The sequence below is a fragment of the Vulpes lagopus genome, chromosome 8 (assembly GCF_018345385.1).
Source record: "Vulpes lagopus strain Blue_001 chromosome 8, ASM1834538v1, whole genome shotgun sequence".
NCBI classification, from domain to species: domain Eukaryota; kingdom Metazoa; phylum Chordata; class Mammalia; order Carnivora; family Canidae; genus Vulpes; species Vulpes lagopus.
In genome coordinates, this window is record NC_054831.1 from 79,170,350 (window position 1) to 79,182,496 (window position 12,147).

The following is a 12,147-nucleotide window of genomic DNA, read 5'->3' on the forward strand; positions in this document are numbered from 1 at the left end:
CTCATGCCCACCCTATTGACTCTGCCTTTGAGAACTGGTGACACCATCCTCCACAAATAGGAGTCAGCAAGCTGTGGTACCTCGTCCACCTATGAGGTTTACCATCCCTCACTGTTGTCACTTCTTTCTTATCTCTTTCTTCCTTATCTCATCCTTTCCCCTTACTTTTTATTTCTGCTCTCAAGCATTCAAGATGCAGCTCTTTTATCTCCTTTCAAAGGAGAATCTGTGCCACTTGGGACAAGGGCCTTTGTTGAAAGGACCAGCAAAATGACAAGCCATAATGGTAAATGAGGGGAAAATGAAAGAAGGTGACAGATTTCTCACCACATCTTTTCCCTTCACCTGCTCTTCCTTTACCTCCTTTCTCTGCATCGAGACTCTTAGAAATAGTTTCTGCTATAAGCTAACTATTCATTAGTAGGGTGATGGAAGAGATGCGGGAACCAAGGGTTTAGGATAGTCTGGATGATAAATGCCAAAAACAGAGTTCCTGTCTTCAAGGACCACCCAATATAGTGGGAATGAGAGAACAACCAAAAGTGAAGGACTAGCTCTTGTCCATTAATGGCACCATCTTTCTGCCCCTCACTTCATCTCAGCCTCAGGCACCTGGATTTAACCACCTGTTGTCTCCTCCCATCTGCCCTTGCTGGCCTCTTCATTCTGTGTCCACTAGCGTCTTCACCAGGGAACGTTTAAGGAAGGGAAAAGATGAGATCTAAATCAGTGAGTTTTTACTCTACCAAAGTTTACAACTGCCATTCTTTACTTCTTGCCCCTGTATACCAGGTAATAAAACTGCATTTTTCCTTTGCAAGATATCCTGACATCGTTCCTCCTTGCCATTCCTGTTTGTATCAGTTCATTCAGGTCCTTATTATTTCATGCCTGGGGAATATCATAGCACCTCGGTACACCCAGTCTCCCCTGCACCTTTAATCTCTCCTGTTTGCTGCCCCAGCTCAGGCATCGCTTGGATTGTGCCCGCCCTTGCTTTGATATCTTTAGGGGTTAAAATTCAGATATCTTATATTGTCCATCATGGTCCACCTCAGTTTGAATCCAACTGATATTTCTACCCACAGCTTCCACTATCTGTCTACCTGGCTCTGCTTCTGGCCAACTGCAGACCATTCCTTGTTACGTAGGCATGTCCACCTACCAAGGCTGCACTTATTCCTCAAGGACCATTTTTAGACCTTTCTCCATCATAACAACCCACTAAATTTTCCCTTCCTGGCTTTCTGTTTTTCTTCTTATCATGACCATTTGTATTTATCATTTTTTACCATTAGAAAACCATCTCTCAAGCCTAAGATAAGGCAGACTGGGTCAGAAATTTGCTGTCTGATGTAAGGAACAGTTTCTTCTGGGAAGTACCAAGCTTTTCTGGTAACAGGGTTGAGCAATTTCCTGATAAACTGAGACTCAACTTGCACAGTTGACCGTCTGTCCTGTGAGGAACTTAGCTGCCTTTAACCAAATGTTCCTTTCTTGAGCTGAATCTATCAATGTTATCTACACTTTCTTAAAAAGAAAAGAAAAGAAAACAAAACAAAACCCTCTAGTAGAACAAAAATCTTTGAACTGGACTCACTGGAAATTACCTCCTTGCAGCAGGCTTGAGACAAAATTTTGACATGTACTCACAAAGTACTTATCTGTAATTGCTTTACCATATGCTAGTTATATTTTATGCATAATTGTCTTCACAAATAGCAGTATAACAGCATTTAAACAGTGCATTACAATACAGCATGGCAGGTACTATGACAGTGGTAGATAGGATTAGAAAGGGCCTCCTGGAGGAAGTGATACTCAAATGTCTTTCCGTCTCAATTATAAATTCATCAAGCGCAACAGCTTTGGTATATAGAGCGTCAGTGTGAGATTATGTATAATTCATGACAAAATGGTTCTGTGACCTTCCCCTATCCCTAGATCTTCAGTCTCTGCACAGTGCAGTGTGACATCAACTAGAAAGCTCAAGGTCAGGAAACAAGGGCTGAAAGTTCACTCAGTGCAAATTGTAAAAGTCAACTAAGTTCTTTGTTTTATATTAGTCCATCTGAATACTGAGAGTTGGTTGTCTTACTTTGTCAGAAAAATTGTGGGGGCTTGTGATATAGTATTATCTTGAAACTTTCCGTTAATATGAATTTAAATATTTTATAAATACAATCAATTACTTAAAGGTATTTTTTTTGTGCTGCTTTACTAGTGGACCTACTTGTTCCTTTGCTACTTGACCTTCACCATCTTGTTTCAAATGTCAAGATATGTTTATATGAAACTTTAATATTAGAAAGAAACTTCAAATTATGTCAGACAATGGAATCATTTAGCTAGACTTCTGGTTTAAAGCAAAATGGCAGAGCCCCCATATTTGGGAAAGATAAGGTAAAAGCATTTTTGCTTAGAAGCTCATAAAATGCTGTTTTTTCCCGTTGGTGAGTTATGGTTGTTCTTACATGATTCGAAAATTGTTGAGCCATTCCTAAGCAAGCCTGCTGTCCAATGGGAAATCACTAATGCAGGAATGTGTGACATTTGCTCTGTCCATTGAGCACAATTATATTAGTCAGGGTAAGTCAAGCTGCTGTAACAAAAGACCCCACAATGATGTGGCTTAATGTGAAAAAATGTTTACTTATATATAGCAGTTTGAGGTACATACACCTGGTCATATGTAGCTGTGTCCAGGCATTCAGTAGCCTGGTTGGAGCACAGTACTGGCATTTTCAATACCCAGCTTCCAAGATTACTCTGGTCACATCATTCCAGTCAGCAGGAAAGAAGAAATGCCAGGGTTTCCAGTAAAACTAATGAGGTGGAAGTCCGAAACATCATTTCCACTAATGTTTCTTGGCAAGAACTTCATCATAGAATCATAGCTATATGGGATGCTACGGAGTGTACTCTATTCATTTGCCCAAGAAGAAAGGAATAATGATTCTGGTGAACTGCTAGAGGTTTCCATCACACTGTCATGTTGTGGTTGTCAATTTAGTGGTCTCTGGTCTGTCACATAACTTGAATTTTAATTTTATCATGTGTTTCTGATATTATTCAGTTTGGTGAATACCCAACATTTATACTGCACAGTCAGTTCTGTGACTAAAAGAATTTTACATGGTTTTCCAACTGGGACTGACATGAGCAAGTAACGAGTCCTAACATTCCCAAGAGAAAGTGAAAAAATGAAACCTGAAATTTCCTGAAAATGGAGAAGTGAGCTTCTAAAGGCAAATCAGCTGATAATTTTTTTCTGAGCAGTGTGCAGTTTCGATGCTTCTCTCTCTCTGCCAACATACCAGTGTAAGATAGGGTATAAGGATTGTCAAATGTGGCCTCTGATAGAGGATCTACCTAAGATCATGATTCCAACACTCCTCATAAAAATTACAATTATATGGTTTAAAAGACCCCCTGAATCACTATTTTCATTTTAATAATTTGTATACCAGGCGCCTGGGTGGCTCAGTCAGTTGAGCAGCCGGGTTTTGGTTTCAGCTCGGGTCATGATCTTCATGATGAAGTTCTTGCCAAGAAACATTAGTGAAAATGATGTTTCGGACTTCCACCTCATTAGTTTTACCGGAAACCCTGGCATTTCTTCAGCTCCTGAGATCAAGCCCCACATCTGGCTCCAGGCTGAGTGTGTAGTCTGCTTGAGATTCTTTCTCTCTCTCTCCCTTTGCCCCTCTCCTCACTGGCACACACATGTGCTCACTCTCTCTCTCTTGAAATAAGTAAATCATTAAAAAAAATTATTTGTATACTTTTTTATAATAAAAGTGAAAAAAGATATTTAATATACTTTATTAATATTTTATTACTTTATTACTAATAAAATAAAATAGATTTAGCTCTCCTAATCATTATGAGGAGATGCTGAGGGAGGTTCTGTTGTAAAGCAAAAAAAAATCATGCTTCAAATTTTGTTATTTTATAAAGAAATTAATTGATTTGTGAGATTAACTTTCTCTGTCTTCTTTAACCCAAATGTACCTTCTGAGTCCTGGTTAGTATTTCTTTGATCCTCAAACAGTTGGTAAACAAATATCATTAAGTTTAATTTTACTTTAATTCATAAAAGAAAAGGAAACTGACATAAAATTGAAGGTATTAGTGAACTAGGTATTTTTCACTTTCCATCAAGATATGTTAATTCCTAAGACCTTCTAGAGGTTAAGAAAAACATGAAGGTCACTAAAAATCTTGGAGGTAATTGTGGTTTTATTTGCTTCTTTATTACATATATGCTTACTCTTTGAGCTTGTCTGGATTTCACATCCCATGGCCCGATTTTCCTTTTACTACTTAATCTTGCTGCTAGCCACTAGCTTTCCTCTTTTCCTTCCTTTTTTGAAAAGTTCAGCCCTAAAACTTTCAGGCAGAGCAAAGCAAGGGAGACAAATGCAATTTCTGGTGGAAGGTGATACAGTAGCCCAGAATAGTGGTGGGGTCACAGCCCAAAGGTAGTGAGGAAGGTGTCTCCAAGGGGATGCTGTCTGGAATGAGGAGTCAGGGTCTAAGCAGAGTGGAACAGGGGTCCCTACAGGGAACAGCCCAGTGGGGGGAAGTCAGAACCTGATCACTAAAGTGATCACTAAAGTATCGACGGGCAATGGAACATCCCCCAGCAACTACTCTTACATAGTTTATTGGGAGGAGATTTTTTTATGGTACTTACAATTTTTCTCTAAGTTTGTTTCAAAATTATACAATAATAACTACAGCTAGCAAAAAGCTCCAGTTTAATCAGTGGGACAGGCTCTTGGGATAACAGGAATTGTCACACTCGTGCATACAGTTGAAAATGTTTCCAGCAGTGAGATTAAGCCTGCTCTGGAATCTTAAAAAAAATAATCTTGTCACACTTTGATAAGTGTCTCCCTCCCAGAAAGAGATCGGTTGACTATTTTTCTCTGCAAACTCTGGTACTCAGCCTGGAAACTGCTCTTAGTTCATTTGCAGAATTCCAAGGCTCTCTTCAGAGGCAGTTGCTTTTCCAAGAGAATGTCAGGGGTAGAGATAATACATAGTAGAATCATGAACCGCCTTGGTTTGGCCAGATGGTTTCCTTTTGCTTGTTCCCGAATATTTTAAAAATTGTGTTTTACTATACCTAGATGATGGCTAATGGACATGAATTTCCAGATAGCAAAACACAGTCAACCATTTCATGAAAATCAGACATAACTCTGATAATTAAACAGGGAAGAAAGATTTGATTTTGAAAAAAAAAAAAAGAAAAGCCCAAGTTTAAAACTAAAGCCCACTTTTAGTACAACCCACAACCCTTTAAGAGAGGCAAAATATCTTGTAAAATGACAAATCACATTCAGGCACCTGGACATCGTGGTGAAATAATTATGGCTACTACCGAATATAGGTCTCGGGAGACAATTCATGAATTCTGAGTATGAGTCAGTCTTCTGCTTCCTTTTCAATTACCTGAATATTGAGGACCCCACCATGGTCCCCCATCTCATCATGTGGCACCTGCTGACTCCTCCAGGAGCTGCAGGTCTGGGGAGAACCTCAATTTCACGGTGATGTCATTTATGAAACACTAAAATGAGACCACTGCCAAGAAGTGCTTGCTCACCCTCTTTCAGCAGCAGGGGAATCTCCCTTTCCTTTTCTGGGTGAAGCTGAAAAAGGATTCATAAATGAAGTCCATCCTTCTCACTAACCCCAGCCCACACCTCCCAGCAATTGAACTTGAAAAAAAACCTGGTTAAAACCACTTCCTATATTTGAGAGTAAAGAGGGTTAGGCACAATTTCCTGGCTGAACAAAGCAGCCTAATACTTATAGAGAACAACTCCAGACTGTCATAGAGACTGGAGGGACCACAGCAAAGATGACACCCCGAACGGACTGATATCCTTTCATCTCCCATCCTCCCAGCATAATGAAATCAAGAGGCTGGTAACAAACTCAGCCTTCTGCAAAGAAACACTTTCTTTTCACCGCCCTCAAGAAGGCAGCTTATCCCACGTGCCAGGAAGATGGAGCCAAGTTTGCTGATGTGGGGAATCCTTACATTCATCACAGTATCTGGCTACACGACAGGTAAGAGGTCACGGGTACCCTCAGAATCTTGGAAGCCTAATGGATATTACCTCCTCCCATCCACAGAATTGTCTGCGGGCAGGTGGGCGGGGGGGGGCACCTAAGTAGAAAGTGCAGACAAAGGGGTTGAATCTTGGAGTCTACCCCTTGTCCGTGACCCACCAGGGCCCCATGTTATGCTTCAATCATCCCTGATCTACAAACAGAGCTTGGAATGGTGGGATCTCCTGCCGCTCAAAGTCTTTTGACTAACTCTGGGGTGAATAGAGTGCCATGATATTTGAATGTTAACAGGATACTAATGAGCAGATTCCTCAAGAAGTTTTCTCTTATTTTTCAAGGTATTCAGTTTTTCATGGTTTCTAATCAGCTGTAAGATAACAATAAAAATCTACTAGGAATCTCTCTAAGACCAAGATAACGTCCTAAGATGTCAGTAACTAATATAGGAAACACTGGGATAATTTAAGATCCCAAAGGAACCGTATGCTGTTTTTTTACTGCCTCAGGAAATAATACCCAGGATTCTCCTTCATGTACAATGTCATAGAAATTTTAGAAAGCATGAGCATATTCACTTTCAGAACCCTATTTTTTCTTATATTCTCATGTGTATATATGCATGTATGTACACACATATGCAAATTTTGGATTTCATTCATTCTTTCAAATGGGTTTTATCAAAGATGTTTTTTTTAACAAATAAGAAACCACTAACTTCTACCTCAAACCACCTTTCTTAATTGAGTGTGAATTTTCTAATAATGTCTTCCCTTGCTTACCCAGGAAGACAGATATCAAAGTCTATAATTTTATAGCCTTAATTTCTAGATGTATGATAATGCTAACTGGCCATAGGAAGATGTGTTAAGAAGTGAAACGTATTGATGTATATAAGGAGTCTTTGCTTATTTGGTGAAGTAGCTAGGTTACGTTGGGCTGTGAACTGACCCAGGGGTAGGAATTTCTTCACTTTGGAGTTGAAGAGGGCATGACGGAAGGCTTATGAGATGATTTCTGTTTTAGCATGGTCTTTGCAAAGTGGGAGGATAGTCCAAGTTAGGACAGAAAAGCCTTTACAATAAATCACGACCTATCTCTGGGAAACACATTTCAAGAAACTTGTGTTATTGCTAGCCATTGGTGACTTATCTGAAGATATGAAAGGTCTTGGTGGCAGTGTGGCAAGTGGAATATTACAAAGACTTTTCCATTCACTTGGGTCTCCAAAAATCTATTCAATACCTCTTAGTCCCTGCCTCAACACTGTAGGAAATATGAGAGTGAACAAGACAGTCTCAACCCTTAAGAGACATAACCTAGTAAGGGAGGGAAAGGCATGGGTATCATAACAGTACTACAGATTAGAATTTGATCGGATCTGTGTAAGCAGGACTAACAGAGAAGCTTCATGACAGGAGCATGCAAAAAGAGCCCTGAGAGACTAGTAAATTCCCCTAAGTAGACATTCCAGAAAGAAAGGCCTCTGTGAGCAAAGACACAGTAGAGCAGCAAGTGGTCTGCTGTGGCCCCAACACTGGATGGGCATGTGGGGACATTGAGGATCAAGTTTGGAAAGATAGGATGGGGCCAAATGAATGCTCCAAGGCCTTGGATAGCAAGTTATAAATTTTGCTTTCATTTGGTAGTCAATGAATGACTACCAGAAGATAAAAATGACTGTTTATAGAGTACCTCCTATGTGTCAGACATGTAAGTGTTATTTTAGTCTTCATAACTACTTCGCAGGGTGGATATCACAAACTCACTGGATGAAGAACCCAAAACTCAGAAGTCACACAGACAGGCACAGAGTTGGGATTCAAACCCAGGGCTCCCTGACTTACTCTCTTTCCATTCATTGCATACACTTCTATGGAGGTGACTCTGGCATAGAGTAAAGAAGGATCAGGTGCAAGGCCCCTAAATAGTCCAGGCAAAAGGCAAATGAGGACCCAGGTGGTGAAAGAGAGTGAAGTAGTTGAGTTTCTGGGATTAACATATGGTTTAGGAAACACCTCGGGGTAAGAAAGAATCTCATCTCAGACTTTTTCCTCCAAGAGGAGGAACCCAGTCTTAAAATAAACAAGACTTTTTATTCCTCAGCGGGGAGGTCTCTAACGAAATCAAACAGACTGTCAACAGATACAATTTCTAGCTGATTCATAAGGCAGATTTTCATTCTGAAAATTTCCAAAGCCACCAATTAAAATTGTGATGGTTTGCAGAGGATGTATTAGTCAACTTAGGTGTTTTTATTCTCTATATTACTGGGTCCTGGGATGTGGTTAAAAAGAGAATTCTCCTGATGTTACCAACATGGCACGTTAGCAAAGGCACCTTTCTCAGAATTGTGGAAATTCTGAAAGCTTATCTATACTTTGATCATCTTTCTTTCATTCTAGGAATTCTGTGATCAAATCTTCACCCCCTAGACTGAAAAAAAAAAAAACCAAAAACCCAAAGTATGGAAACCCATTAAGATGATATTTTTGTCGAATTATCCCTTCTTGTAAAGATTACTGCCCACAGTGGAATTTCCCATCTTCTCATTTGTCATTAAAACCCAAAATGTTTGGGTTTTAATGTTTAAACTCTCCACACTAATCATTCCACTTCTCTAGATCCCAAAGCATTATTATCACGGTTAATCTTGTTCATCTTTAAGATATGCCTTGGAGAGACAGGGCTTTGCTAATCTTAGAGAATATTTCATAGATCAGTTGCTACTTCCTTTAAAACAGCATGTCTTAAATAGGCAGTGCTGTATGTCACCTGCCCCTATGTTCCATTTTAGGTTTGAGAAAACCAAGGCACACACAAAAAAAGTGACTTCACTCATGGTCAGAGGTACTAGTAAAGAATTGTGATTGATCTCTACAAGTTGATTACTTGACCCCACTCATCTTAGATTTCTTATTTTATTATGAGATTTCCTTGGCTAAGTCTTGAGCATTCTGGATACTTCTTATAATGTCTTGTTAAAGTCATTCCTGTAATGGCTAGAGTCACCCTTGAGTCAGGCTATCCCTCAACACAGTGGCCATTCAAGTGAATTTCCCTGCTCCCCTCCTTGCCCAGGAGTCAGTAGAAACCTCAAAACTTAAGAATTCCCTTAGAAAGTGGGGTCTGTCACCTGAGGTCAGTGGAGAGAAGAATCAGGAGAAAACTGAACTTTGCAGGGAGCTGAAAGTGGGTGAAGGCAGCTTCTCACAAACATTGTTGGAGGGCTGAAGACAAGACATGAAGAGCACGACTTTTGACAAGTTGCTCTACCTCCCTGGGCCTCAGTTCCTCTCTGTAAAATGAGCAGGTTGATAGAAATTATTTTGAGACTCCTGTTGTTTTGTCAAAAATTCTGAAAAGGAAATAAAATAAGCTCTGCTTAAAAGGCATTTTCAAGCTGGGGTATTTTCAGATGAGAAAGTTTCCAGACTAAAGACATACACACAGGGTCTGGGTTAAAGAGACATTTAAGTGGCAGAGTACCAAAGCCTGACATCTCATTGCAGGTTATTTCCAACTCTTGAAAGGTACGCCACTGCACTCAGGCACGACCCACTGCTTCCGTACATGCTGCAGTTGTGAGCATGAAGGCAAACACACCACCGAGTGCTGGTGAGGCACTCTACTGCTTGCCTGCTTCCTCAGGGAATCTTCATCTTCAAACAATTTCCTTGTTCCTCACAGGAGAGGTCTTACATGAGTGGGAAACTATTTCTCTTCTCTTTATTGCTGGCCATTCTCTATGATGAAAGGAAAGGTCTTCACTCAATTGATTGATTCAAAAGTTATAAGCCCTCCATCCCTGAAAATGTCCAAATTGAGGCCTTCTGGCTACTTCTAGAGGATGCCATTGAGAGGTGCACATGCTGGCCAGGAAGAGGGACAGGGTGGCATTCTGGCCTCTTTCCAATCTTCCCCCATGGTTGTCCTCTATCTCCTTCCAATCTCTATGTTTTACTTCCCCTTCTAGAAGATGAAATTAAAGATATGTGATTTTCATGTTTTTCAAGTACAAGAGCACACATGGGTGCAGATTTTTGGCTTTAAGAGAAATAGCACAATCCAGTCCACTGTCTGCCCCCGCCCCAAACTCTGGGCAGTGGTGAGAAACAGAAAAGAAAAGGGGATTGGAACAGGAAGGCAACTGAGACTGGGTGAGGAGAAGCCTCTGAAAAGGTAGAACTTGAACCATAGGTTTATTTGTGTTCAGCGAGCTTCTAGTGGCCAAACATTTGGAGTAAAAAGTTCCTCTGCCTCTTTCCTCTCCACAAAGTCATGGGCTCCCTTTCTCTGGAAGTGGTTAAGTGGAGCCTAATGAGCAGTTGTCAGATATGGTGCAGAGATTTCCCAAACCAGGCAGGAAGCTGAAGTGAGAGCCTCTGATCCCTTTGGACTTAGAATCTGTGGCTGCTTCTCTCCAGGCTAACAATAAGTGCCCACCTCGGCATCAGTGTGTGGTCCACCTGGGGACCCTCAAAAGCTTCTTGGGAGATGGTCTCTAAACTTCCTAAGATCCTTGTCTTTTGTTCAGCTCTTCATCTAGGCGAGGTGAGGAAAGTTCAGAAACCCTTAAAGATGTTCCTCCTCACCTGTCTTCCTAATAATTAATTTCTTCAGGAAGTTCTTCTTTGGTGGAGTCAGCCAGTGCCCCCCCAGGTAGCATCAAGGGGTCCAAAAATAAATAAATAAATAAATAAATAAATAAATAAATAAATAAATAAATAAATAAATAAATAACATGCCTGGAGAACCTCACTGCTTAAAGATCAACTCACTTGTCACTTCTATCCATAGAGCCTGAACATTTCAACAGGGAGAACAATGTGACAGCAAGAATCCATCTAGCTTTTCCATTCTTAATCTTTTTTGAATGGTGAGTCCTTGAGAAAATTTGATGAGACCTCTCTCCTTAGAAAAATATACCTCTACACACAAAATTTTGGAGTATAGTTCTCTAGGTCGTAACCTTTCTGTAAACCAGGGTCACCCAGTAAGACCTCTGAATTGTTCTTTACCATCATAACACTCATAGTCATGAACAGAAAGAATGACACACAGAAAGTTACTCTCCCTGGTAGGAGAGCCGTAGCCGGCTTGGCAAAGGCAACTTAAGAGGTATGGTTGTACCTAGCGAGGACAGCAAGACAAGGGTGCTAAGGACAAACCAAAAACACTAGGCAAGCAAGAAGAATGAAGAGCCAGAACTAGAATCCAGGCCTCTTAGATTCCAGTCCACTATTCCTGCATGTGTTTACATGGGACACTCAGTGATATGCATCCATCTATCCATTCACTGGTTATGATCATCAAGATGAAAGGGGGTGTGGTCCTTGCCCTCAAGCTGCTCATGGCTTAACAGTGGAGATGAAACATCTGTTGGGCAGTTCCTTCTAGAAGACAGTCAAAGGAGAGCAAACAGTGTCTGCCGATGAGTCAATACCCATCGCTGAACCCCCCCGCCAGGCTTTCAAATAAGTCACCCACTTAGGGGCAAACAGCAATGTAATTGTCTCTAGGTATTTTCGGTATCTTCCACCCTAAGATTACTCAGATAGTTTTTGGCTATTTGACTTATCCTATGGTTACTCTTGGATTTGCATCCATCAATAAGAGAACACAAATATCACTGAAAATTGTATTTACAGCAGCATTTCCCAGGGTATATTTGGGATGCTTCAACAAATGATATCCAAGCCTCACCCAGGACCAATTAAGACCAGTTAGGGTAGACTCTCTGAGGATGAGAACTGGACATAACAGTAACATTTTTTTTTCTAAGTTCCTCAAGTGATTTAAGACACAGGATTAAAATCCACAGAATGACGATTTCCATGGTTGGTCTGTTCCATGATTTCATTTCTATTCACTAAGAATAGGTTCCTTAACATAGTACTTCCCAAAGTTTAATGTATTTACAATCACCCCAGGGAATATTGTTATGTAGCAGATTCTGATTCAGGATGTCTGGGGCGGGGACTGAGATTGTGGTTCAAACAGGCTCCCATGTGAAGCCCATGTTGTTGGTGCAGGGACCTCATTTTGAGTAGCAAGGAC

The 12,147-nt window shown here is 40.6% G+C and overlaps 1 protein-coding gene across 2 annotated transcripts in view; it reads left to right on the forward strand.

Moving 5' to 3' along the window:
- The first annotated feature begins 5,866 nt into the window (after positions 1 to 5,866).
- IL2RA (interleukin 2 receptor subunit alpha) overlaps positions 5,867 to 12,147 on the forward strand; it is a 53,256-nt gene continuing 46,975 nt past the window's right edge. For both annotated transcript variants that reach the window (XM_041765759.1, XM_041765758.1), the window contains exon 1: positions 5,867 to 6,087. In XM_041765759.1, the coding sequence (XP_041621693.1) occupies positions 6,024 to 6,087 (64 nt within the window). In that variant the 5' untranslated portion in view covers positions 5,867 to 6,023. The remainder of the gene's footprint in view (positions 6,088 to 12,147) is intronic.